General features: G+C 43.5%; 2 protein-coding genes and 1 non-coding gene across 5 annotated transcripts; 1 reads left to right on the plus strand and 2 right to left on the minus strand.

Annotated features, from left to right (window-relative positions):
* Window positions 1–1,968: 1,968 nt before the first annotated feature.
* On the minus strand, window positions 1,969–15,325 carry LOC135485211 (kinesin-like protein KIF28P). The gene is made up of 20 exons (XM_064767027.1): window positions 15,209–15,325; window positions 13,880–14,068; window positions 13,350–13,556; window positions 11,843–11,971; window positions 11,379–11,513; window positions 9,859–10,022; window positions 9,566–9,677; window positions 8,956–9,160; window positions 8,440–8,652; window positions 8,131–8,191; window positions 7,736–7,862; window positions 7,281–7,562; window positions 6,932–7,039; window positions 6,575–6,720; window positions 6,124–6,387; window positions 5,815–5,981; window positions 5,463–5,554; window positions 3,951–4,083; window positions 2,976–3,185; window positions 1,969–2,816 (listed from the first exon to the last, which is right to left on the minus strand). The coding sequence occupies exons 1-20, from the start codon at window positions 15,257–15,259 to the stop codon at window positions 2,677–2,679; spliced, it is 3,135 nt and encodes a 1,044-aa protein (XP_064623097.1). The 5' UTR covers window positions 15,260–15,325; the 3' UTR covers window positions 1,969–2,676.
* Window positions 15,326–15,798: 473 nt separating this feature from the next.
* On the minus strand, window positions 15,799–15,870 carry Trnad-guc (transfer RNA aspartic acid (anticodon GUC)). The gene has a single exon. It is a non-coding gene; the product is annotated as a tRNA-Asp (tRNA).
* A 2,302-nt stretch (window positions 15,871–18,172) lies between these two features.
* Window positions 18,173–23,395, plus strand: LOC135484424 (uncharacterized). 3 transcript variants are annotated; one of them, XM_064765858.1, is made up of 2 exons: window positions 18,173–18,222; window positions 19,834–23,395. In XM_064765858.1, exon 2 carries the CDS (start codon window positions 21,340–21,342, stop codon window positions 22,348–22,350), a length of 1,011 nt encoding a protein of 336 aa, XP_064621928.1. In that variant the 5' UTR covers window positions 18,173–18,222; window positions 19,834–21,339; the 3' UTR covers window positions 22,351–23,395. The 3 variants fall into 3 exon arrangements, with proteins under 3 accessions (XP_064621928.1, XP_064621927.1, XP_064621926.1); XM_064765857.1 differs by lacking the exon at window positions 18,173–18,222 and adding an exon at window positions 18,537–18,746; XM_064765856.1 differs by lacking the exon at window positions 18,173–18,222 and adding an exon at window positions 19,369–19,723.
* Window positions 23,396–24,154: the final 759 nt, after the last annotated feature.

Here is a 24,154-nt window from a genome sequence, read left to right on the forward strand (position 1 = left end):
AAATTGTTGGATAAGGCTGGAATGCCACATTTGTTTCTGTCTCAACTGCATCCTGATAGGAAATCAAGACACTTTCTCAATGTGTCCAGATAGGAGATGGAGACACTATCACAATATGTCCAGGTAGGCAATCAAGACACTATCACAATGTGTCAAGGTGGGAAATCAAGACACTATCACAATGTGTCCAGGTAGGAGATCGAGACACTATCACAATGTGTCCAGGTAGGAGATCGAGACACTATCACAATGTGTCCAGGTGGGAAATCAAGACACTATCACAATGTGTCCAGGTGGGAAATCAAGACACTATCACAATGTGTCCAGGTGGGAGATCGAGACACTATCACAATGTGTCCAGGTAGGAGATCGAGACACTATATCACAATGTGTCCAGGTGGGAGATCGAGACACTATCACAATGTGTCCAGGTAGGAGATCGAGACACTATCACAATGTGTCCAGGTAGGAGATCGAGACACTATCACAATGTGTCCAGGTAGGAGATCGAGACACTATATCACAATGTGTCCAGGTGGGAGATCGAGACACTATCACAATGTGTCCAGGTAGGAGATCGAGACACTATCACAATGTGTCCAGGTGGGTAATCAAGACACCATCACAATGTGTCCAGGTGGGAAATCAAGACACTATCACAATGTGTCCAGGTAGGAGATCGAGACACTATCACAATGTGTCCAGAATGTTGCAAATCGGGCACAATTAGTCCAGAAAAATGAGTCTAAACCTGTCCCAGTACCTGACATCCATTGCCGATGGCAGCCAATGCGGGCGCCCAGATAGGAGAGATGACTCACTGTGTGTTAATGATGCTGAGGCGCATGCACAGTGAACCCAAATTGGAGAGACGCTTTCACTGTCCAGAAGACAGAAACCTCATTGTCACAATGTCCTGATAGAAGAGACACTTCGCCAAAGCAATGACACGATATGCCCAGAAAGGCGAGGTATTGTTGTGTTTCACATCATTTGACATGGAGTAGGGGAAATGCACACATAAAGCTAACAGAGACTTTGTCCCCAATGCAAAGACATGGTTGATTATCAATGACACTAGCGCAGCTTATACCATAGCTGGGACAAAGATGTGTACCTAGAAAAATGGACATGATACATGGACCATTGCCACAAACTCAAATGTCCTACGGATTCATACCGTGGCCCTATGTTGTATATCTGCTAGGGATGACTGTGTTTTAAAATTGAAATTACTTTTGCCAATTAGGGACAGCCACTTCGAATAGGCTGGTTGCTCTAAGCTTAATTACTTGCGCATGGGAGAGGGGGGGGGGCAGAGATCCTGCAAATCGGAAGAACTTGTATTTGTCAAATTGGTCGCCTGGTAACTACTATTCAGATCTGGCCCATTGTAGCAGCGACTGTCATCAGATTGGTTGTGACAAGGTCTCAACAGGAGGAGATTGAATCGTTTTGGCTACCAGTATTCAGGCCATGGACATTGTGACAGCTACTGCCATCAGATTGGATGTGACATGGTCTAGTCTACAGGTCACGGATTTATATTCCATGGCCCAGTGTTGTATTTCTGCTGGGGAGGACCACGTTCTTCAGAAATGATTGCCAATGAGACGGTACCGGCCTCGCCCCTGTAAATGAACAGCGTAGCGGATCGAAGCTTATTTTAATGGTCTAATGAGACAGCTGCACTGAGGGGCAATGTCCGCAGAATGATGTGCAACCCACATAAAAGCATGAACAATATCTTCAATGTGTCTTGAATGTGTGTATCACGTACAGCTGGGGCCATGTCCCCAATGGGCCCAGAATTTCCGACAGAAACACTCCCTCAATATAGTACACGTACCTACTGTCGCTGCTTGGAGGAGTCTTAATAGTTTGGCCACTCCAAGCAACAATTGTTAGACAGTTAGATATCCTTTTCGCGAACAGAGGACAACTCTTATTTGCAAACAAGTGCTTTATTATCATAAATCAGGCAGTGTTTTCACAGCAAGTTCAACACGAAAACTACAAAATACATATAAATATATCCACTTGTGACTTTTTGCGGGATTTTTTTAACCAGCATTTGCGCGGTTGAAGAATAAACGAGATCGTCAGTCTTTCGGTGGTGAATCGACCCATTGTCCCTGGCCCGGGACTAAATCTGCATCTACGGCATCATCAGCTGGGGACCATACCAGAAGTTCCAACACCCAAAGTCAGCCTCTTCAATATTCAAAATATTCTGCTCACACTTATCACAGATACACATACATCTACATCTACAGTTGTGCATAGCACAAGCACCATCTCGGCAATTAGCAACATTTCGATCCATGGCGGCACGAACCTAAGGACAGATTACACAGGGCACACTGGAGCCAAGTGAAATTTTGCAGCGACAACTTTGATATGAGGCACTCTAGTTCAATAAGTCCTTTACTATTGGCGGTGCCGTGTCGCCAACATCTGACTGACCATCTGCCATCGAATGCATTCGCGACGATCATAATACAATGCGGGGGTGAGGTGCGAACGGCCTCGTATATATAGGAAGACGAATCGGCTGAGATTTCTCGCAGCGATATACATATACATTGTATACGTTCCTTCTGCGTCGACCGGGCGCGGTCGTTACATACGTAAAACATTTCTGTCTCTCACATACGTAAGTCTCCAGTGTCAATGTCAGTTATTGGCACCATTCGAAGCCTCTTTTATCTTCCGAATGATTTCAGACATACTGTTCTTCAGAGCACCAACAGAGCTGTCCAGTCCATCATCAATGGCGGCCAAATCGTCTTGAAACATGCTCTTCCCGCTTGAACCTGAGAAGTAAACGAGATTGAGTTTGTTAGAAAGAACATACATCCTTCAATGTCCCGTATAGGGTTTAACTGATTCTTAGTTCTTGATGGAAGCTTTGCCATGTGACATACACGTATCAAGATAATTAAGAAAGTGCCTAAGGAGAAATGTCAACTCACCAAGGCCTTTCAAATCTTTCACTTTGACCTGTACCGGCCTGATATCTCTGAAGAAAATCTTCAGCGCCTTGGCAATGTCTGCGTCCATGGACACTCGGCAGTGGTTGGAACTTTGAGATAGCCTGCGGACTGGTCCAGTCGGTCTCTCCGCGTGCGGGTGGTGTTCTTGTGAGATTCGGCGGGTGCGCGCTGATGGTTGCTCGGCCAGGCCTAGATAGAAAGAAGGAGACGATGTCATGATCCACGAACACTATAAATCCCTCACAGATAGGTATCGTTCAATTTTTCAGCCCCAAGGTGTCTTTGAATGAGAGAGATTCTACATGTATCGTACTTGATTCTGGGCTTACTCGTACGTGATTATGCGATCTTCCTTCATGAAGCCGGTACGTGTCAGAGATGGGAACGTGTATGGAGAAGGAGGTGGCGCTGCTTGCATGTCGGATGGGGGAAACGAAGAAGACGACACAGTGTAAGGAGAAGGAAGTGGCGCTGCTTCCATGGCGGATGGGGGAAACGAAGAAGACGACACAGTGTAAGGAGAAGGAAGTGGCGCTGCTTGCATGTCGGATGGGGGAAACGAAGAAGACGACACAGTGTAAGGAGAAGGAAGTGGCGCTGCTTGCATGGCGGATGGGGTAAACGAAGAAGACGACACAGTGTAAGGAGAAGGAAGTGGCGCTGCTTGCATGTCGGATGGGGGAAACGAAGAAGACGACACAGTGTAAGGAGAAGGAAGTGGCGCTGCTTGCATGGCGGATGGGGGAAACGAAGAAGACGACACAGTGTAAGGAGAAGGAAGTGGCGCTGCTTGCATGGCGGATGGGGTAAACGAAGAAGACGACACAGTGTAAGGAGAAGGAAGTGGCGCTGCTTGCATGTCGGATGGGGGAAACGAAGAAGACGACACAGTGTAAGGAGAAGGAAGTGGCATATTAAAGGGAACTTCCCTGGACAGGCCTGTATGTGTCTAACCTTGTTGTGATGTTCGCCTCTTCATCTTCATCATGTCCATTGATTCTCTCATCTTCTCTATCTTATGTTTAAGCAGCATGTTCTCCTTCTTGAGGTTATCACTGTTCATCTTGAGTAATTCTGCCTCAGCCTCCTATAACATGGAAAAGTAAGACAATAGTGAATTAGGATTGTTTCTTACCAGGAATTCTACTCAATTTTCTGGTAACCTTTATCTTCTGCCACTTCTTAACCGAATGACTAGCGATCACTGTTTCTTTACTCTCGTGTTCTGGGAAACACTCTGCTCAGTCAATCAGAGCCTTGTGAGCCGTTTTGTTGGTGATGGAGTTTTTACTTCATTACATTGCCTTCGATTATTCTCTTTGCAGGCTAGTTGGTTACTCTACTAAAAAGCGCTAGCAGCCAATGCTAAGATCGAATGAAGACCTACAGCTGTTAATCATCCGTTACAACCGAATATGATATAAAAGCATTGAAAAAGAGCTGGAAGATTGACAACCTGAAGAAAGATGGTTGTCAGCGTGTGTCCTAGGCTGACTGAGCCTTGGAAGAACGCAAGCCGAGAAACTGTGATAGATGGTAATGGTGGTACACGTGATAGAGTCTAATGCAGAAGTTTGCAACGAGCAGTGTGATCTTAAATAATCAAGGTCTCCAGTTGCATTCGTCTCTAAGTGACACTTTCTCACCCAAAAGGCGTAGTGAGTGGAGCCCTTCATTGGTCCCAGACGTTTTTATGTGAGCTGCTAGTGAAATCATAGAGAGGAGAGAATACATTTCTTTGTTAGAAATAAGGCCATGCCATGCCTGCAATGTCAACTTTAAGCAAATGTCACACGTGATAGCAAAGTGAAGAGCATGCCCGAGAACGCCTCCAACTAGCCTCCGTACAGACACTTGTATGTTGCATGTCTGCTAACGCATGCAGCAATGAATTCCTACTCTGAGAGCACTAAAGTAATCACAGGCGCGTGAAGATACAAGAATCATATCGATCGCTCAGCCTCCAATTCTTTGGGCTGATATATCGCTAATCCTTGATTTCGTCAGTATCCTCACGCGCCTGTGATCACATGGTATAATGAAAATCTGTGTTGGCCGAGAGAAAACATTTGACTGATCTGCTTGGAGAATGCACCACCACCGTAATTAATCAAGCAAGTTTCAAAACTGCATGCAAATCAAACGATTTGAAATAATTCTACCTTGTGCCTTAGCTTCCCGACTAGCTCATTGATTTGAGCCTTGTGAGCCTGAATATTCAAATCATATCATGTCGTTTAGAATGAAATCAAAACAACAGGCATATGATAGGCCTATTTTATTAGTGGTGCAATAAATGTCATGCCGCTCGGGGACAAAATACGCATCTGCCGAAACTCCCACACTCCCACAAAACAAAAAACATGTTCTTGTATCTATAACCTCTGCGACACGATCGATCTTGCAGACACTTGCCTCTGAAAATGTCATTATACAACCAATGATAATCATACTGTGTATACGTACCCCTTGGTCATCCTCGGATGACGTATAGCTGCTGCCCGCGTAGCCCTGATCGGATGAGAGGGAACTTATCAAATCAGCACTGTCACCACCAGCTGGAAGCAATTAAGAGGATATTCTCATGAGTGTCTGTAATTTCAAGACCATTCTTGTTAATACTGGTTGATGGTATATTTGCTTGTAGATTATTGTAACAAGAGTCGGACACTTGTTATAGAGCTTAATTCTTGACTAGTACGTGTTCATTTACTCCGATATGTTAGTAAGAAGAAGATGACGTCGTGTACTTTCTTATATCACGCATTCATGTACGCAATGTCAGTGCATGGGACCATGCATCTATCTATGATCTTACGTTGCGTTCCCCACAGTTCAATCACTATAGCACATGTCTGAAGGTAGTTCAGGAAGTCGGCCGTAACTGGATCCAGTGTGAATCGCTTTTTGAAATTCAGATCTGTGGAGGCGGTCTCCCAGAATGTCTTCGTCCTGAACACTTTCGGTGAGTCAAAGAAACTAAACCTGAAAATACGATTCATGTCTTGAGGAAAATGTTATATCTTATGACAAAATATTGAGACATTTGAAAGTTTTTTTACCTGCTAGCGTATTTGTACCAACGAAGAGCAAACACAAAATGAATTGAGAAGACATTTTTACTTACTTTGCATACACTCCTCTTATATTTTCCTCCCGAACCCATTTGATGCCCATACACTTGCTTATCACTAGGGCATAGTCGACCCTCTTGTTAAGCAGGTCTCCGGGATCAAACACCATGTCGTCCTCGCTAAGGTACCTCCCATCTGGTTGACATGGCTTGATCTGGACCTGGAGCGAGGCTTCCTCATCGCCACGGTAGTTGAGCACACTTACGTGGTCATCGATCTCGATTCTGTAGGCGAGACTTTGCAGCCAGACATGGCAACTTAAAGGAAGAAGGAAGTATGGTGAAGAAATGTGAATCAAATCATCCGCCCTCATCCCTATACCAAGTGCACCTTTGCGTTGGAAATGAGTGAATATAGAATTACAGAAAGTATCAGACAGAAAAATTAAACGTAATCCTGTGTTGAAACCAACTGCCAGATTATGGGATGTGGCGGGGTACCTACCTTCCGAGAAAAATATCGTCGAGAGGATCCCAGAACGGATCGCTGTTCTTATCCACTGTCACATCTCCCCCGTCAGCCCACATGCAGTACATGTCTTCGATCAGGTACTTTCGATTGATGAACTTTGCTTTGTTCCAGATCCACACCTGAAGATGGAAATCAAAATATATGGTAGAACTATCGAGAAGGAATGGTTTCTTTGGAAGACCGAAATAGGTTCTCTCATCCAAGATTTTGTCAAAATCACTAAGAAGTACTATGTATAGAAGTCTGTGATAGTAAGTTTGTGCCCATGAAATGTTTGGACAATGGCCATTTTAATGGATTCATCACTTGATTGACCGTTCGTCCTCTTACCTGCTTTGTATGCTTGTTGGTTACCTTGACTGACAGTTCCCGCTCTTTCTGGTGACCTTGCGAATCATGGGAGGCAAGATTCTTAACGATTGGCTCAAACACAACACCCTGTTAGGTAAAATATAGGCTCATTTTTCTTTATTTCAAACGCACCTTATCATCTCACAATTAAAAGAACTTGACCATCGAGAGCTACTTTCATACACTACTCTAATCTGTATCATCATATGAACTTCTCCATCAACGTGTGGTATGGATTCAGGGAATGAATGAAACAATTTATTCATCACGAAAACAACAACAGGTGACCGTAGCGCCCTCGACGGTGGCAAGAAATATTATAACGTACCTTCTTCATGTCTTCACTCATCGCATTCGCCTCGTGAATCTTCGGAAGGAGTGAGATATACTCCTGGAAGACAAGATGTGTAGCACCGTGGTCGTGAAGGGAGGTCTGTGAGCCCTGATTACCCCCTCTGGGGGTCAGCTCCCCCTTGAAGGAGCTACTGCCCTCAGCTAGCTCAGTCTGGAAGTAGTCATAATCATAGAGGGCGATGTCGTCTTCTTGCCGACGTTCACCAGGGAAGCCGATATAAAGATACAAAGTATTGGAACCAAACTTTATGCGGTCCTGAAAAAGACGAAGGCAGAGATGACGATCAGCGATATGCATAAACTCAAACAGAAAAAAGACTGATTGTTACAGTTACGGATGGGAATAAGTATTGAGAACGTGAAGAGGATCGATGGTATAACCTTGGGCGAAATGACCATTCTTTTAGCATCTGAAACACAGTCACTTACCAAATGTTTCAAGCAGATTGCTTTTATCACGTGTTTTCCGTTGACGATGATTGCTGCCTGATTACTGGAAGGTTCTATTGTCAGCTTCTTCCCTGAATTACGGATCACTGCATGTTGTGGCTGAAGGCTGGAAATTGACGGAGGTTTAAACTAGGGTAGATGCATGAAGATACAAGGCACTATTTCACCGTCTGGAGAGGCCGTTGCCAAAGATGCTATCACCAGCCTTAACATCATCCAGCAGACCATACATTGACCGGTCTTGTTTTCATAGTTTTAGCATGAAATGATATCAGTGACAAATCAACTTCTCTAATGGAACTTTGATATCTTATGGCTTCTGCCAATAGTCCTTTGTAGAGATACATTGATCTATAGTTACATATGATATTCACCCTAAACCTCTTAATTGTATATCGACACCGTGACCTCCTGTTTTTCCAATACTTTGTGTACCTGAAGAGAAAGACGTGAAAACTTTGACTTTCAGACGAATATCAGTTGAGCACGGTTGGCACCAGGGCCGCAAACGAAAGCTTTCAAAGAGTCCATCGTCAACCTAATCAAGAATGAAGACGATCAAGCATGAAGACGAAGAAGAAACATCGTCCACAAGGGATATATTTATGGCATTCCGAATTTGCAACATTCAACTTCGATTGGAGGAAAGCTGGGTTTTAGATGAACGGATTCACCACGCTTACCGGCCTTGAAGCAATGTTTGATAATGCCTGACAGCTGTGTGTCCTCATTAACGTTCATGATATGCGGAGAACTCTTCCATTGGCCCTGGTTCTCCCCGTGAGATCCCTTGTTGGTCCTCTCCCAGTCTCGCCGAGCCTCCTGGAGCCTGTGTTCCCAGTTTAAATTGATCTCCGACATTTGTCGCTCATTCTCCTTCAGAAGATGTTCCACATCTGAAAGGGAATTAAGGGAAAGTGGACATACAATATGGTGTCGGAGTGAAGGAACGGGTCCGAATCAAATGACATACGGACAGTCATGAAAACCTCTGGCAAATGGATTTTGCCATTATAGCTCTGAAACCCGATGTGTTTGATAGCACCGTTTTCCATCAGCAGTTATATCGGTAGATGATTTCCAAATACATGTCAGTGGACATACATCTACGTATCCCAGGCTTTTCGATATCTTTCATATTTCATAAAAGGCATTATTTCAGGATGTCGTCAAATATGAAATGAAAATGAAATGCTTACCCTCTGTTCCAACACCTTTGCCAAGACTGATCCTGGAGAGTTGCTGCATCAACTTGGAGTTCTCCTCCTTGAGCTCGCGAATGAGCCTCTCCGTCGGGCTCTCATTGATGACAGCCTTGTTCTGTATCTTCTTTGCCCTGTCTGCATACCTCAACGTCGAAACTGTTTCATCGTAATTGATGTCTGCTGGACTCAAAGCGGCAATCTGAAGGAAACTACATGTAATAGATTCGTACCAGAGATGTCATTTTCTCGAACGCAGTCATCTTCATCGTATCCATGTATAATAGCGACTTAACGTGATCTCCCCATGAATACCGGAACAGACTCCTCAAGTGCATGTATTCCTCATGCAGTTGCGCATCTTTGAAAGGTTCCGTTCTCAATGGTGTCCATTTTGTCTTACCTATACCGACCAGACATTGGGTGATATGAATAAAGAGTAGTAAATGCTTTTATCTAAAACTCCATGTACATTTACACTTGGCCTTTCTGTACAAAATTGAAGTAAAGGCATTTGCTAGACTTTATTCATATCAGCCAATGACTCGAATTGACTATGCAGTTCAAGGCTTTGGTAGTTTGGAATCCGCTGAGACCACATGCTTACCATAATAGTCTTACTGTTTCCACCCAGAGCACCCTGGAGCAGTTTCGTTAGCACACTGTTTCTATATGGCACCACGACTTTCTTCTTCCCACTTGCGATGTCGGCCAAGGCACTGAAACAGAGCCAGAGTGTGAGAACTTAACGAGAAAGTAGCGATTCCTTGTGATATGATATGAATGTCCCAGGGCGTACACACGTTTGCGATGCTGTATAATAGGTATGTTTGAGAAGCTATGTAATATGTCACATTTGGTGTAGTTCTCGAGCTCTTTGCATGGCGAGGGCAACCCTACCTGATAACATTCCCAAGCGTTGACAAACTCTGGTTGATGGCTGACCCCTCCTTCAGCCTATCCCCAGTAGCACCCGTGGCATCAGCTCTCTCACTCCCCGCCAAGTCCACCAGACTGATCTCACTCGTTTTTGTCGTACTCTGACCGAAATCATTCAGAAAAACCTGCAATGAACAGAGATAATTCATTGAAAAATAGTATGTAAGTTCTCATATTGCGCTTTATAATAATGTACGGCATTCTCAAAGCCTTTGCGTGATGTAGAAACTAGTGGTCGTGTTACCGAGGTTCCACTTCACATATACACCAGCAGAACTGCTTGGTGAAAGCATCAATACCTATAAAAAATTAATATGTCCGTCCATCGAAAGGAGAGATTATGATACCAGTAAAACTACTATGAGGGTATTACATATTTTCTTTGGCAAAATTGTGAACAGATATGTTGAAGGCATTGTTGAAAGGTCTTTGAAATTGAACTGGTTTTGGACCAAGTAGTACTCTTTATGCCGCTTAGAGCCAGAGGCGTTTAAGATATTACTGAGTCTCGTAACAGCTATCTCTCACGGTGACAACGTTTCCCTCGCGATATGATACTGTTTGAAGTTATCGTTTTAGTAAATACGTCAATACAGAGAGTTGTCATCAAAAGCGTATTTATGAGGTTCCACTACATGTTCTGCGGCTGCCTGTTGGGACCAACGTTTATCAAAATGATCGTTGACCGGATATCATTTGCAAAATTGTTATATTTTCTTATTTCAGTTTGATTCTAACAGCTACATTTGTATTGTTTACAACACCAAATACATAAACATTACGTGAACATACCCCCTTACATCAGTGAACAATTGCCTATATTCTGATGTGAGTGAGTTATATGGCATGATTTCTTATGTTACAATGTTTGCCATGCAATATTGATGGCCTGTTATGATGCCTGGTGGTGCGATAAAGTTCAGCGATGGCAAAATACCGATGCATCAAGCACTTTAGGTTGTTCTTAAGCATTCTTCTAAGCGACGACGAGTAATTGGGAGATCTATCTGGAGGTAACATGTTTGCATCAATCATGCTGTAATGACCAGTGACCAGATCTTGTTGGCAAAATTTCCCCTTACACCGACAGAAACGTTTTGGTTGAAAGTCCCATATCTCAGTCTTCACTCTAAAATATTGCCAATGGGGACCGTACGCAGAGGAACAAGTCACTCTGTTTTCTCAGACGACGTCGGTCTGTTGATGACTTCAGAGACAAACAACAAGGGAAGCACTGAGAAACAAACTCGGAAACATGGCACCCGACGAGATGATGAGACATTGCGTGGAGCAGTGGCACCCGAGGAGATGATGAGACATTTGCGTGGAGCAGTGGCATCCGACGAGATGATGAGACATTTGCGTGGAGCAGTGGCATCCGACGAGATGATGAGACATTTGCGTGGAGCAGTGGCACCCGACGAGATGATGAGACATTTGCGTGGAGCAGTGGCTTAGTCAAAGGGGCTTTTGATGATTACCTGTTTAAACCGTATTGTAATGACCATGTGTGACCTGCTGCTGGTGGCATTCATGTTAGTTGAGGCGGTCGTCCTGTTCACATTACCCTGTTCCATCATCTTTTCGATGTCCTTGTAGTTTCGCACAGGCACAATCTGAAACACGTTAACGTCACTTTAGAAAAGGTGAAGAAAATCATAGGCCTCTTGTGTGTAATTTGTAGTGTAATGTGTAGTGACCCGTTATATAGGCCTAGAATAACGCTCTCTGTCAATATAATTATATTATTAGCTATAAAACCAAAAGTTACAGTTCTCTGTTGCTTTTTTATTCAACATTTTATTTATTTGAAAATTCTATATTTAGATATCAATTCAGACCATTTCTGGTAGACAGATGGCCGTTGCCGTGAGGTCAAATATTCTACCGAAAATAAAAACCAAGCAGCTATGATGCTCATAAGATGGTGATTTTGTTGATTTACCTTAAGCCCATCTACATAGAAGCCAGACTTTGGGTGCTGGCGAACCTTTAGCCCGCCAGCCTGTTGTTTAGCGTTGACCAACAAGTCCTTCACATGTTCATTGTAAATCTCTAACATGCTGAAGGAAACCTGCAAAGACGAATATCGTAATGTGAAATAGAAAACTTTTGACCATCATCATTGGATTAAAGTTACTATACGTACATGTCAATAGGAAGGATAGAGGCCCAAGTCCGAGTGCCCTCAGGTGGATAACTAAAGGCTATGTTCACACCAGATCAGGACATAAGCACAACCATGGCAAACAAGATCAGGACATAGGCACAACCATGACAAACAAACAGAAACAGAGACAAAAACGCTCATATTCTGCGGACAATACTGAAAATGAAAATTTTACCAAAGCACTTTAATCATTAGTAGGTGGTGATGGTAATTGGTAACTAGAAATGTGTTTTTAAACCTTTATACCTCCAGGTATAGTCGTACCTTTGCGCCCGATTTATTTTCACTCTATATACAATTCATTCACTTGCAAACTGCTAATGAATAACTAATTAGCGAATCTTAGTTCGTATCGAATAATGCACAATTATGCACATATCGATGCGTGTAAGTAAGATTTGAAAGATTTCTGACGATAGGCTACAGCTGTTTGGTTTGAAACCATCCATGAGATTTACGATACAGATTGCACTTTGGTTGATGTTCCTCTGTGTGGTTATAAAAAAAGAGTCTGAAGGCATGTATATTTTCTGAGAAAGACCATTCATATGAAGTGCACACGGTTAGCCATTGGTGGCTAGGCGGGTGTGACTTATCACCTAGTCCATAGTCTAGGCCATTTATAATAGAATTTTATTACTTCGATACCTAGTATAAGAGTTGATAGGTCAAAATTTTATAGTGACATTTAGATAACCAACCATAAAAAATGTCTGATAGAATTATCATAATCAATCAAAATCAAAGTCTCGCGTTTTTTGCCCAGCATTTGCGTCATGTCGATCGCACCGTGTACGAGCACGTTTGGTATTTGTCAATCATCCCTTGCCTGAACACGTCTTGCCTGAACACGAATCCGATTCGCCGATTCCATTTCTCATGGTGTGAGATTACGTTATAAGTACTCGATCCTTGAGTCGCTCTTGACGAAAGAGAGATATCTTATTAATGACTGTGTCAATCGTGTCAATGGGATTTCCCTCAACAATTCTTGCATTTAGACACCATACTGACCAATCAGTGGTATATATATAGAAAGGTATTCCGATGACGTACCTCCAGTCAACCCTTGGATCACAGCGTATCAAATGCTTTTTTGTAATCGGATTCGGTCATACATTGCTGATAATACCAAGACGCGCGTTGACGTGCCCGGCCGGTATGCTGTACGCAGTGATAGGGCTTCGTACCAGTCAGTGGAAAGGATCAGCAACTTTGGCTATCCACGTTATTGTCATATAATTGATGTGATAAGAAAAGGAAACTAAAGAATTATTCATACCTGTAGTTGTTTATTTTTCTCCTTATTTTTCTCGATAGCAGAGAAAAGCTGCTCACATGTGATGGGGACAATACCCTTGTTGGCCCCGTACCCTATCATGGAGTAACTCTTCCCCGAGCCGGTCTGACCGTACGCGAATAACGCTGCGTTGTAACCTTGCCACGCGTTGTCAAGGACGCCTTGACCGAGGTCACTGAAAACGGATTGCTGAAAAAGATGTGAATTGTACTTAAAGGAGGTCTGTCTGCACCTCTACAGCATTTCTGTTTGATGTATTTTTTTCTTCTGGGCTGAGAGTTATTATATCGCGGCGAAACAGGAAATCCATTAAGTAGAATCAACCGCGCCTTTACTCTGTATTAATGACATCTTGTAACAAACATGCAATGAGGGGAACATGTGGGTGATCTTCTGCCACGGTGTACAGCACTTCATTAAAATCAAATAGGGGCCTACTATGACGATGGCATGGAACATCTGCAGGCTAGTTGTAAGAGCTCCAGCTTTTCTTCGTTTACTTTAATTCTCACCTGATCTGCATATTTGGTAAACTCTGACTCGGTTACATTGACCCCGTTTCCGTTGACTTTGAACCCATCATGTGACCAATAAGAGTGGTCAAAGGCGAAGGTCTTCTCTTCGCCTGTATCCGGATGCCTTATCACCGTCGTCTTCCCTGACATCGAGATGACGCATTTTGAGTTGGCATTTTTCTCTCTCTGCAATGAGATGCTGGGTTAAATCACATTTGAAGCAATGTTCATGCAACACAAATCAGTTCATTGGCTTTAATATCTACCAATCAAAGGGTTAACCTTTGTTTAGGGCCAAGAAAATCAGCATACTACATTCTAGAACGAGCAGTGAGGTACATCTCAAAAGTGTTTGCTACTTAAGTAACTTAGTATCTTTAATGTAATAATCCTACCTCAAGGCAAAACGGTGACAAATCCTATAACACATTCATGAACATGTTAGAATGGATTACCATAACCAAATGCAAAACAAATATATATTTTTCACTTTAAAAAATGCGTATTCTTTACGGGATGTGCATGATGTGTCATGAAATCAGGAGATCACACACTGCTGGTTCAATCTGATGAGAGCAATGAAGACCATTCCCTTTTATTTTCTGGTAACATTACATTCTTATTGCCTCCAAATCGCCTGACAGATTGAGGAAGTACATGTAATTTAATAACATTCGAATGAATATACTTTAGAAGGGCCTATATATTTGTTTACACGGTTCAGATAAAATGAAACCTCTTGAGCTGTTGCGCGAGGCGGGTGGTGTTAATTCGTTGCCATGAGGTCGAACTGTCATGCAAAAAATGTCATGGAAGAGTGTCATGACAATGTGTGATCATCACAGTGAAGAAGTGATTATCATAAACCTATTATTTTTCTAGAAGTAAAAAAAATTCATTCACGCCCGTTTCTCTGAGGCGCATCTGTGTCCTGTCCTGACATGAATTAAATGCGCGCTTGTGAGTGTGTGTGAGTCCGGGGGGAGGGGAGCAGTGCCCTGTCTAACTAACAAAACTTGTGATAAGCTGTTATTCATGACCACTATCTACTGGAAACATGACCTTAGATGTGTGATAAGCATCTGGAATAATGTCATTTCCAGCAAAACGAGTGTTCCTTCCTATAGATGCGCACCTCCTCCCAATCGTTCAGATTTTGTTTGATTTTGCTTCGTTACCGACGCATATCGGAACCCGAATCGGATAGGGTTAATTAATCAGTCGAATACAGTGACGCAGAGACGGATACGGCCGGTGAAGTTCTCCCAAAGTATTCGATTCACACCACCTTTTTTACAAGACACAAAAAATACATGAATTTCTTACCTGATTGAAAGGTCTGACTCTCACTGCGACTTTGACGCTGTCACTCGACATGTCCTTGTCTGAATCCTAAGCGAATAATTGCACTATAGTCCTCTTTGTTTATTAACAACTGGTCAAACTGAGTGCGACCATCGAAATGGCATGTGCGTCGATGTGACGAATCACAACCTGTCTTCAGCCAGACGGAACGATCGCAGCGCCGCGATACGGAAAGTTTATACACTTCAACATTGCACTTTTTTACATGATATCTGTCCCTGCCCTGTTGAACTGTCAGATGGAGCCTGCTCTCCCATTTTTGTCTCATTTCTTGTCAATGGGCTGGTCAGTTAATTTGATAGAGAATACTCCTCACCTCTTCTTGTTGGCATTGCATATTTTATAGACAAACAGTGTGAATCGAAACGGTACTTTATTCCTTGATGGACAGACCTCCTTCATTAAATAAAGTACCGTTTCGATTCTAATATTTAACTTATAAGTATTACCAAAAACTGATCACCAAAAAAACTGAAAATTTGATTTAAAATTAATCATCTGGCACACAGTTGAAAAGAATCATTAAACGAGGACGAAAAAAAAAATGTTGCCTCTCCGGCCGGGAATCGAACCCGGGTCTCCCGCGTGACAGGCGGGGATACTTACCACTATACTACCGAAGATTGCTGAAGGGAGCCGGAATTAAAGCTTACTATAAATGTAGTATATATAAAAAGCACGTCGTGCGGTTTCTTCGTGATGTCATACATGAGGGCACATCTCATAAACAACTCATCCTCAACTTCAGGCCACCACCCGGCACTATAGTAACGTGCGAAGCGAGGAGGACACGACTGACTCTGGTTTATCGAGCGCGGTTTCTTCGTGATGTCATACATGAGGGCACATCTCATAAACAACTCATCCTTAACTTCAGGCCAACACCCGGCACTATAGTAACGTGCGAAGCGAGGAGGACACGACTGACTCTGGTTTATCGAGAATGAGAATAAGCACGTGTATGGTAAAGACAATCTCATGCCCAATATATCATGCCACGATCAGAGATAGTCCCCATTCACCATTCGTGAGACGCGTTTTCCCGCCCCTCGGGCCCGTTTAGGTTCCTATCAATGTATCTTTTGATGGAGGATGGGTGATTAACTATTGGGTTGTGAAGAGATTACGGCATGCACATGTTCATGTATAAAGATTTTATGATTCTGTCATGCACCATTCGAGTCCTTGTGTGCATGTAAATTTGTCATTGATTGGACTTCATTGTGTCCTGAGCCCGCTCCTGGCTCCCCTGCCGTTGGCCATGAATACTACGTAGTACGCACATGAAACGTCCCCACAGGAGTAATGCCGCGAGAAATTAATTTGTACTGCTGGATGTCTGCAGGTTGGAATAAAGATAAGCTGTAATCGGCAGCGGTCGTCAGTACCATGTTAGGGGTTCATGGAATAACTAGTCCCCCGTTCCCCCCTAAAAAGGGGGGAAAATTTCCACCTCATGACGGGGAAACTTTTCAAGTAATTTTAAGTAATCGCCTAGTTCTACTTCTTTAGCTCAGATGGCGCCAGGTTGGGGTCCTGTCATAATCACTTGCCCACCTGAGGCTGATGAGGAAACTCACGAAACTCTACAGGGTATATTGACGATTTTCCCTTAAAATTTCAGAATCCACAACTGGCACAGCAATCCTCAACCCGCGGAGCAATCCTCAACCCGCGTGTTTTGAAACATACTGAACCTATAATGTGACCAGGCCAGTTCGAGTCGATTCTCTTGGAGTCAAGGCTTACTTCGTTTATCGCATTGATATACCTCACTTTTTTCTTTTTTCGCAGAATGTAGTGTTTCCTTTATGACTTGGGCACTTCATGCGGTATAGACATGTCAAAACATGTAGCTATTGATTATCATTCAGAAGGTTGACATCGATACTATTATCAATCACTGTAAACATGCGTTCGTTATTGACTGGCTGCGTAAGTATCCATGGCGGCCATTATACGACGGCCACGTGACGACGGGTTCCAAGCAGATGACAGTCCATTGGTCAATACCATTAGCGTATAGCGAAGGGAAGTTGTATAGCTAATAGCAGACAGAGATAAACCCTTGTTTGACATGTTGACTTGTGCTATAAAACAACTCTTAAAACATCCCTGGCAATGAAGGGCCAAATTAATATACCCTCCCCGGCCTGCAATGCAATTCAGACCGAAGTAGAGCACTCGGAAATACTACTTATATGTATCCTTGCTTGTTAAGCGCGTAACAGAATCCATTGTTCCCCGGTCATTTTATCCTATAGGACCTTTCATACCTCTACACCGGCATACAAATTAAAATCGAGACACAAAGCCATTTGTGTTCTGCATGTTCGGTGATCATTTCCCGCTCTCCGCTGGGGTTCGCGACCCCAAAACTAGTCTGTAACAGACTCCATAAACATTCCCATGGTAACCCAGTGGGAAATGGGTTTTCAATAACACTTTTTATACATTGACACGAAGATCTGTGCGCAGTAACTATATAAGAAGCCTTCTGATTCTCTGATGAACGCTTGAATCGGTATCGTGAACCCAAGTGATAACAACGTTAGCAACGGGCCGTGGATCGGGCAAGTACATGTATCTGATTGATCGAGTCGAGGACGAGGACGCTCTCCTTTGAATTAACGGGGTCGCGAAATACTGTCCGATAATCGGGAGAACACTGATGCTGCTCTCTGCTAGTAAATTCACCGCTTGGCTTCATTATTACATATTCGGCAATTCTCATTTGAGCCGACAGTAGTACAGTGGACTCATCGCCGAAGACAAGAGAAATGTGGTCGGACGGCTGTTAAGAACAAGCTATACTTTAAATATGGATGATCTAGGCTGTCCACAGTCATGTCTTCAATACACTCCCGAGGCAGTCAATTCGTCACATCATATAGAGTTGCACGAGGCCAATCCACCGCATGCGGAGTGTAATCTGACAGCAAGAGCAATGAGAAGGACAGGACATCTCAGTACAGGTAAACATGATGTTGTGCTCTCTGTCCCCCATCTTTCTCTCATCCTGGTCTTCAGACGGTATGGTTAACTGGGTTATGATGGGCATTGGTCTTGTACGACCCGTTCAATTTTAGCATGAATCGAAAAAGTCTTGCATAACATTGTATCGCAAACTAATCATTGTTCGATTTCTTTCATATTTACAAGTATGGTTCTTGAATTCGTCTTGGCGCAATTGGGTCGATTAATGGTAAAGGACCGATATGCATACTTTATTGCGTCAAATGCCAACTCAACTAGCGCAAATTGATTAGCGCTAAATAATACCCAGGCCTATATAAATTTACCAAGTTTAGCCTTTCTATTGATTCTAAGTATTGGAAAATATCAGAGTTTCGCTGTTGCCCGTAGGCCTGGTTTAAAAACCTTTTCAGTGTGTTGTTGTTGCTACACACAGAGCCTACATAGGCCTTGATATTAAATCTACCGCCTTGGATAACAAGTATTATAACTGTCATTCTGTATAACGGTCGTAGGAAAACAGGTAAGTTTTTCAATGTGTGTCTAAATGTGTTCATTCTCTATGTTCCATTGTCGAATTTCTTACATTAAAATGTCTGTGGTGAGGGATCGATGGCAAACCTAACAAAGTTTCGCTTATGTTAATTTACATTCAAAATCATCGCGATATGTTGGCACAACCAGTGTCTTTTTGTTGGTCCTGGTACACGCTGACCAGGAGACAACTTCTTGTTCGGATGTAATCGACAATGACGGTCCACCATGACTTTGGATGCGCCGCCTTCGGACAAACAATCAGCAGGTTTCGAAATCCATACGAACGACGCAGTTCGTGTACGTAAAGTCTGGGCGTAGAAGACCTTCAGAGCACTGCTTTGATAGCCAGTTGAAGGCGACTTGGTAAAAAAATCGTATTGATATGACCCGTGTGTTCTACATTCTATTTAAGTTTACTTCTGTGTTTTGTTGTCCATACAAGCAGGAATATTAATCAGAACTGATGACCCAATGATCTCATCCAGTGACGACACACGAAAAATGGCACAATCATATCGCACAGATGTGATCAAAGCACTTGAAAACATGAATATCTTGAGTGTAGTAGTTCATCCAAGCGTGATATATGGACAATCGAGACAATAGCACAACCTGGAGATATCAATAACACAACATGATATTTATGACAAGCTTTGGGGGAATTTTATGAAATTATGATCGACTGTGGAGCTGTCGGACATGACGGACTGTGTTGTTTTTCTGAGGACGCTATAGACCATATCGTGATATACGGAACATACATAGAGAAATATCCTATATATGTACCCATTGTTGCGGGCCTCCCAATGAATGTTGTATAAGCTCGCTAGACATTGATTATTAGTAGCATGTACAATGTACGTTGAAGTCTTCAGGACATAAAATCAATGACGTCCCTGATGTCTGACAGCAAACTGTATATATATTGCAGCGTCTGCACGCTTCAAATCGGGAAAGGAAATGGTAAAATGACTTGAAATCTCTCGCAACAGCTTGGCTACTTGGTTTGACCGCTTTGTGTCACGGTGTTTATTTTCAATATCACATTTTCATTCTCTATTCTTCCTTTGCAGCGGAGGCCTGAATAATTGACATCATTTAGGAGAGGAGCCTCTGACGAAACTGGACATGCAGATACCGTTGTCGCAACAACAAATGTGTGTACAGCAACGCTTTTGAAGTGTCCGCTTCCAGGGCCGTGACCGACAGTGTTTATTTAAAAGCTGCATCAGCAATGACAATCATTTTACTACATCTGATATAACAAAACATCATACGCCACGGTTGCGGGGGAACCGGTCTATATTAATTAATTGCGTGTTGCCTGGTAATTGACGGCTAGTGAAAGCTCTTACCATTAATAGCAAGGAAGGCCACATCTGTGCAAGGAGATTGGAGCATGTAAATGCTGCAGATATTCTGATAAAGGACAGTGACGACCACCGTGTGAGAGGTGACCAGCAGGTTGTTGCACTGTGGCATTCATTGAAAATTGTTGTCTGATGCGTCTGATCAAGACACCAGCATCAGCAACTTGCGAGTGCAAGGCTTCTGATTGTAAACCAATGACATACTGGTCTTTTTTGTTGAATTTTCCAAAGCTCTGGCCTCAGCTACATTCAAACATAAAGTGCCACGGGGATATGGATTTTTCGCAAGGTTGTGACAGGGAAAACAGTTATGACAACCACCTGATATAGTGGCGTACGCGGGTGACGTACTCGTGCCGGTAATTTCTCTCACAGTTTAGTATGCAAATTAGGACATTCAACAGTCTGACCAGGTAAATATGATAATGGGACATGATTGCCATGGATAATTCTTGTCTTCTAAATACTTCATGTAGTATATGATCACGTTTACTTTAAGTTGAAACCACACACGAACAGGTTGTTATGTCATGCTTGCAATGGGACTAAGGCACCGACGTGAAACCCCGTGAACCACTACTCCTGGTGTGCTGTATTGGATTTGTGTGTCGTCGTGTCGTATAGTCAAAACTAGTAAATGATTCGAAAGGGAATAATACATTAACGTTGTTGTTGCATGGAGTATTGACCGAATGAGAGACATCAGTTTTGATGGTGTGAACCAGCGTACATGTTGTGACCAGAAGTGAATGGCATGAATGTTGATAGGTAGATGAAAGGGGAATTTGCTAAAGGATGGATTAATTTAAGACAAGAGCAAAGTTATGATAATTCATTAAAGGGGTTGTTAAACTGAAGACATCGTATCTGCCCAGTTGATTTCTTTGGTTCTGGTGGAGTGTATTTAGAGATTCCTTCTGGATACAAAAGGATTACCTTCGCTGTACTGAGGCGTCCTTTTGAATGAGACAGGTCTCAGCCAAAAGAGAAACCCGACATTGGATTAACTCAACGTGCTATACTGGCCCGTAAGTTGACCGTATCTCGCTAATGTTGAGATAAAGGTTCCCTTTGCCTTTCTTGGACTAGCGTCTTCGAAGTATTCTGAGTGTCCAAATAATTGAGGGGCGAATTTGGGTTTCTGCAAACAGTGAAGTCGATTCGGGTGTTTTTGTGTGTAAAAACGTGGTCTCTGCTTGAACAGCCATAATGGCATCGCGACAGCAACCCGAGGAGGACCCAGACATTGACATTGATGATGAGGAATGGAATGGAATCGAGGATGAGCTGAGTACCTCGGAGTCTTCGGAGGAGGAGGAGGAAGAGGAGGAACAGACACGTAGGCCTTCTCCTCACTTCGTGCCACAGGACCCGGATCTTCTGCAGCGCAAACAAGAGGCGCTGCACAACTCGCAAGACACATTAGTCCTTACCAAACAGTTGAAACAGCGCAATGTGGCTGAGAGTCGCGACCACGGGCTGTATCATCGGCAGCATGATGCTGAGGGATTACTGAACCATCGCTACAAGCCGCAGGTCACCCTTCAGGGGCGTGGGCAGAAGGATGTTCAGAATGTTGACTTTTCTGAGGACATATCATTGGATGGGCGGCGAGGAAAAGAGGGTAGGCACTACAACTCTGGCAGTGGCGAAAGAGCGCTGACTCCGACATCCCCAACCACACCTGTACTTGTCGTCAGCGGCGAGGACGACGCAGAGCGCCGAGGACGGGTGTCACCCCGGATTTCTCCACGGGGACAGACAAGCAAACAAGACCCATGGCATGGAAAGCGGCAAGGTGCCGCGAAAGGATCTCTGCCATCTATCGCAGTACAACACACCCGGTCAGAGTCCTCCGGCTTGCCGTCCATAGGGAAGAGCCAATCGAATGAGACACTACCTGCGGCTGGCAGACGGTCCCCTCATAGGAACTCCCGGCCGGATACACCAGACATTGCTACTCTAAGTCAAAGGATGCATAATAGTAGTTTATCAAAATCCTCGGAGAATCTCCGCCACGGTGTGTCGTCCCCTACGGCCCCGCTTCAGAGCCCGCGCCTGGAGCAGCGAGGCCTGCCAGCACACCGTCCAAAGTCACCCAAGGTGTCGCTGCGAGTGAACATGAATAAGAGCAATCAGTTGTACTCCAAGGACGAGTTGCGCGCCTCTAGTCCGAACTCTCATCAGCGTTCATTATCAGCGGGGACGCCGAGGATGTGATAAATATACATGATACTTGGTGAATTGTCAGTTGAGCATACACGGATGCCCACCAAACGGAGTGACTAGCCATGCGTCATAGCTTGGTGTAATGGCTGTTAAAGATCCCTTGCGTGGTGATCGGGAGTCTAACATGTCTAACATGCCAGTACCATGTCGGACGTTTTGGGGACGGCAGCTGGGACAAGGAACAATATCTTTCGTTACCAGCTGCTGTAGTCATAACGTATCTGCCTGAACAGAAACTGTAACTGTTCTGTAGTACGGGAACAGACAGGCCATCGTTTGGAGAGAAGTTTGTTAAGTATAAATGAGGCATGCGGAGGTGACGGACTTCTGGTTTCCTTCTTGAGTTGACCAAAGCTCTACTTCAGCAGTTGGTCTGCAGTCTCATTTGATGTTGTGACGTCGTTGGTCATTATTGCTTCTAGTCATATAGGAAACCTCTCATCAAAGATGTACTGTAGTCGATTAAGAATAACCTGAATATACATGTATATTGCTTCTGTCCACAGACGAATAGCGACTGCCGAGTCATTTAGTCGAGGCTCGCCACGAATCTAGAAACTCATGTCTCGCTCATTCCTCTGGACGGCCAATCCGGCCAGCAGGTATGAAATTTTCTGAATTTCGCTGAAATCGTAGGCGTACATCCATCATGATTACACAGTACAATCATAATGTATTTTTCTTGTTGTCGTCATATCGCTTGTATAATATCGCAATAAATTCTCCGTCCAGACTGGTAAATGTGTATTCCGTCCAAGTCGGTCATGTTCATCCCTCGGCACGCCGTCGAAGCTAACTGAAATAATATTGTGTGTCTTCATAGTCCAAGAAGTTGTTGTTTTTTCCTTTTAAGTGGAACCTTGGTTAATCTAAGGGGGGCTTAAATCTGGTAATGATAAACCGTCTGGTGGTCTCCATAATTGCTGGCGATGCCAACCAGTAAAACGTATCGTCTTGGTTTTTGTAACATGTGCTGTTCGGTTTCTTTTGTTTATTTCATAATGTAAGTAAATATTCAAATACATGTACCAGTTCAAATAAACCTATCTTTTCTCATGTTCTTTATATAGCTAAACCCACGAACTATTGGCCTGGAATTCCTCCAACATTGGTTCAATAAATAGTGAGCGCATGTTACATCATGAAGCTTACATAGCTTTGTAATACATGTACATTAGTCGTAGTTCCACCTATCATAAACCCCGTGTTTTTTCAAGACCCGTGTCTTCGCCGTGTGTCAAAAAACCCATGGCACACTCACACCCATCACTATCAGTGGTGTGGTGTTACATAATGGTTAATAGCCCCGGCGACAGGTGCGCTGTAGGTAGGGAGCTCTCCTGTGTTTCTTTCCTGTTGGAGGGGAATTTCGCATGCGCAATACCGAGGCAACTATACCGCGCCATCTGTCGCCGGATCTTAGAACTTGCAATTGCCGTGTCTATTCAGATTCCACCTACCAAAAAACCCGTGTTGAACACGGGTCTAAATTAGCCCCCGATTAGCCCCATCGAGCTCGATGGGGCTATTAGACACGGGGATTTGACACACGGGTCTATTTAGACACGGCAATTCATAGGTGTAAGCGCAAAAGACACGGGGATTTGATAGGTGGAAGTACGACTATATAACTATTGTAATAAGGGTGTTTTTTTGTACATGACACTATGGGAAAGACCAGTAAAGGAGACCTTGAGGAAGCTGTTTCAAACCTGACACAATACCCCCTGGCTTAATAAGCCAGCACTGCTGATAGATCAACTCCTATTTTCACTGTTACCTGACTCTGCACAAG

The sequence above is a fragment of the Lineus longissimus genome, chromosome 3, assembly GCF_910592395.1.
Source record: "Lineus longissimus chromosome 3, tnLinLong1.2, whole genome shotgun sequence".
Lineage (NCBI taxonomy): Eukaryota > Metazoa > Nemertea > Pilidiophora > Heteronemertea > Lineidae > Lineus > Lineus longissimus.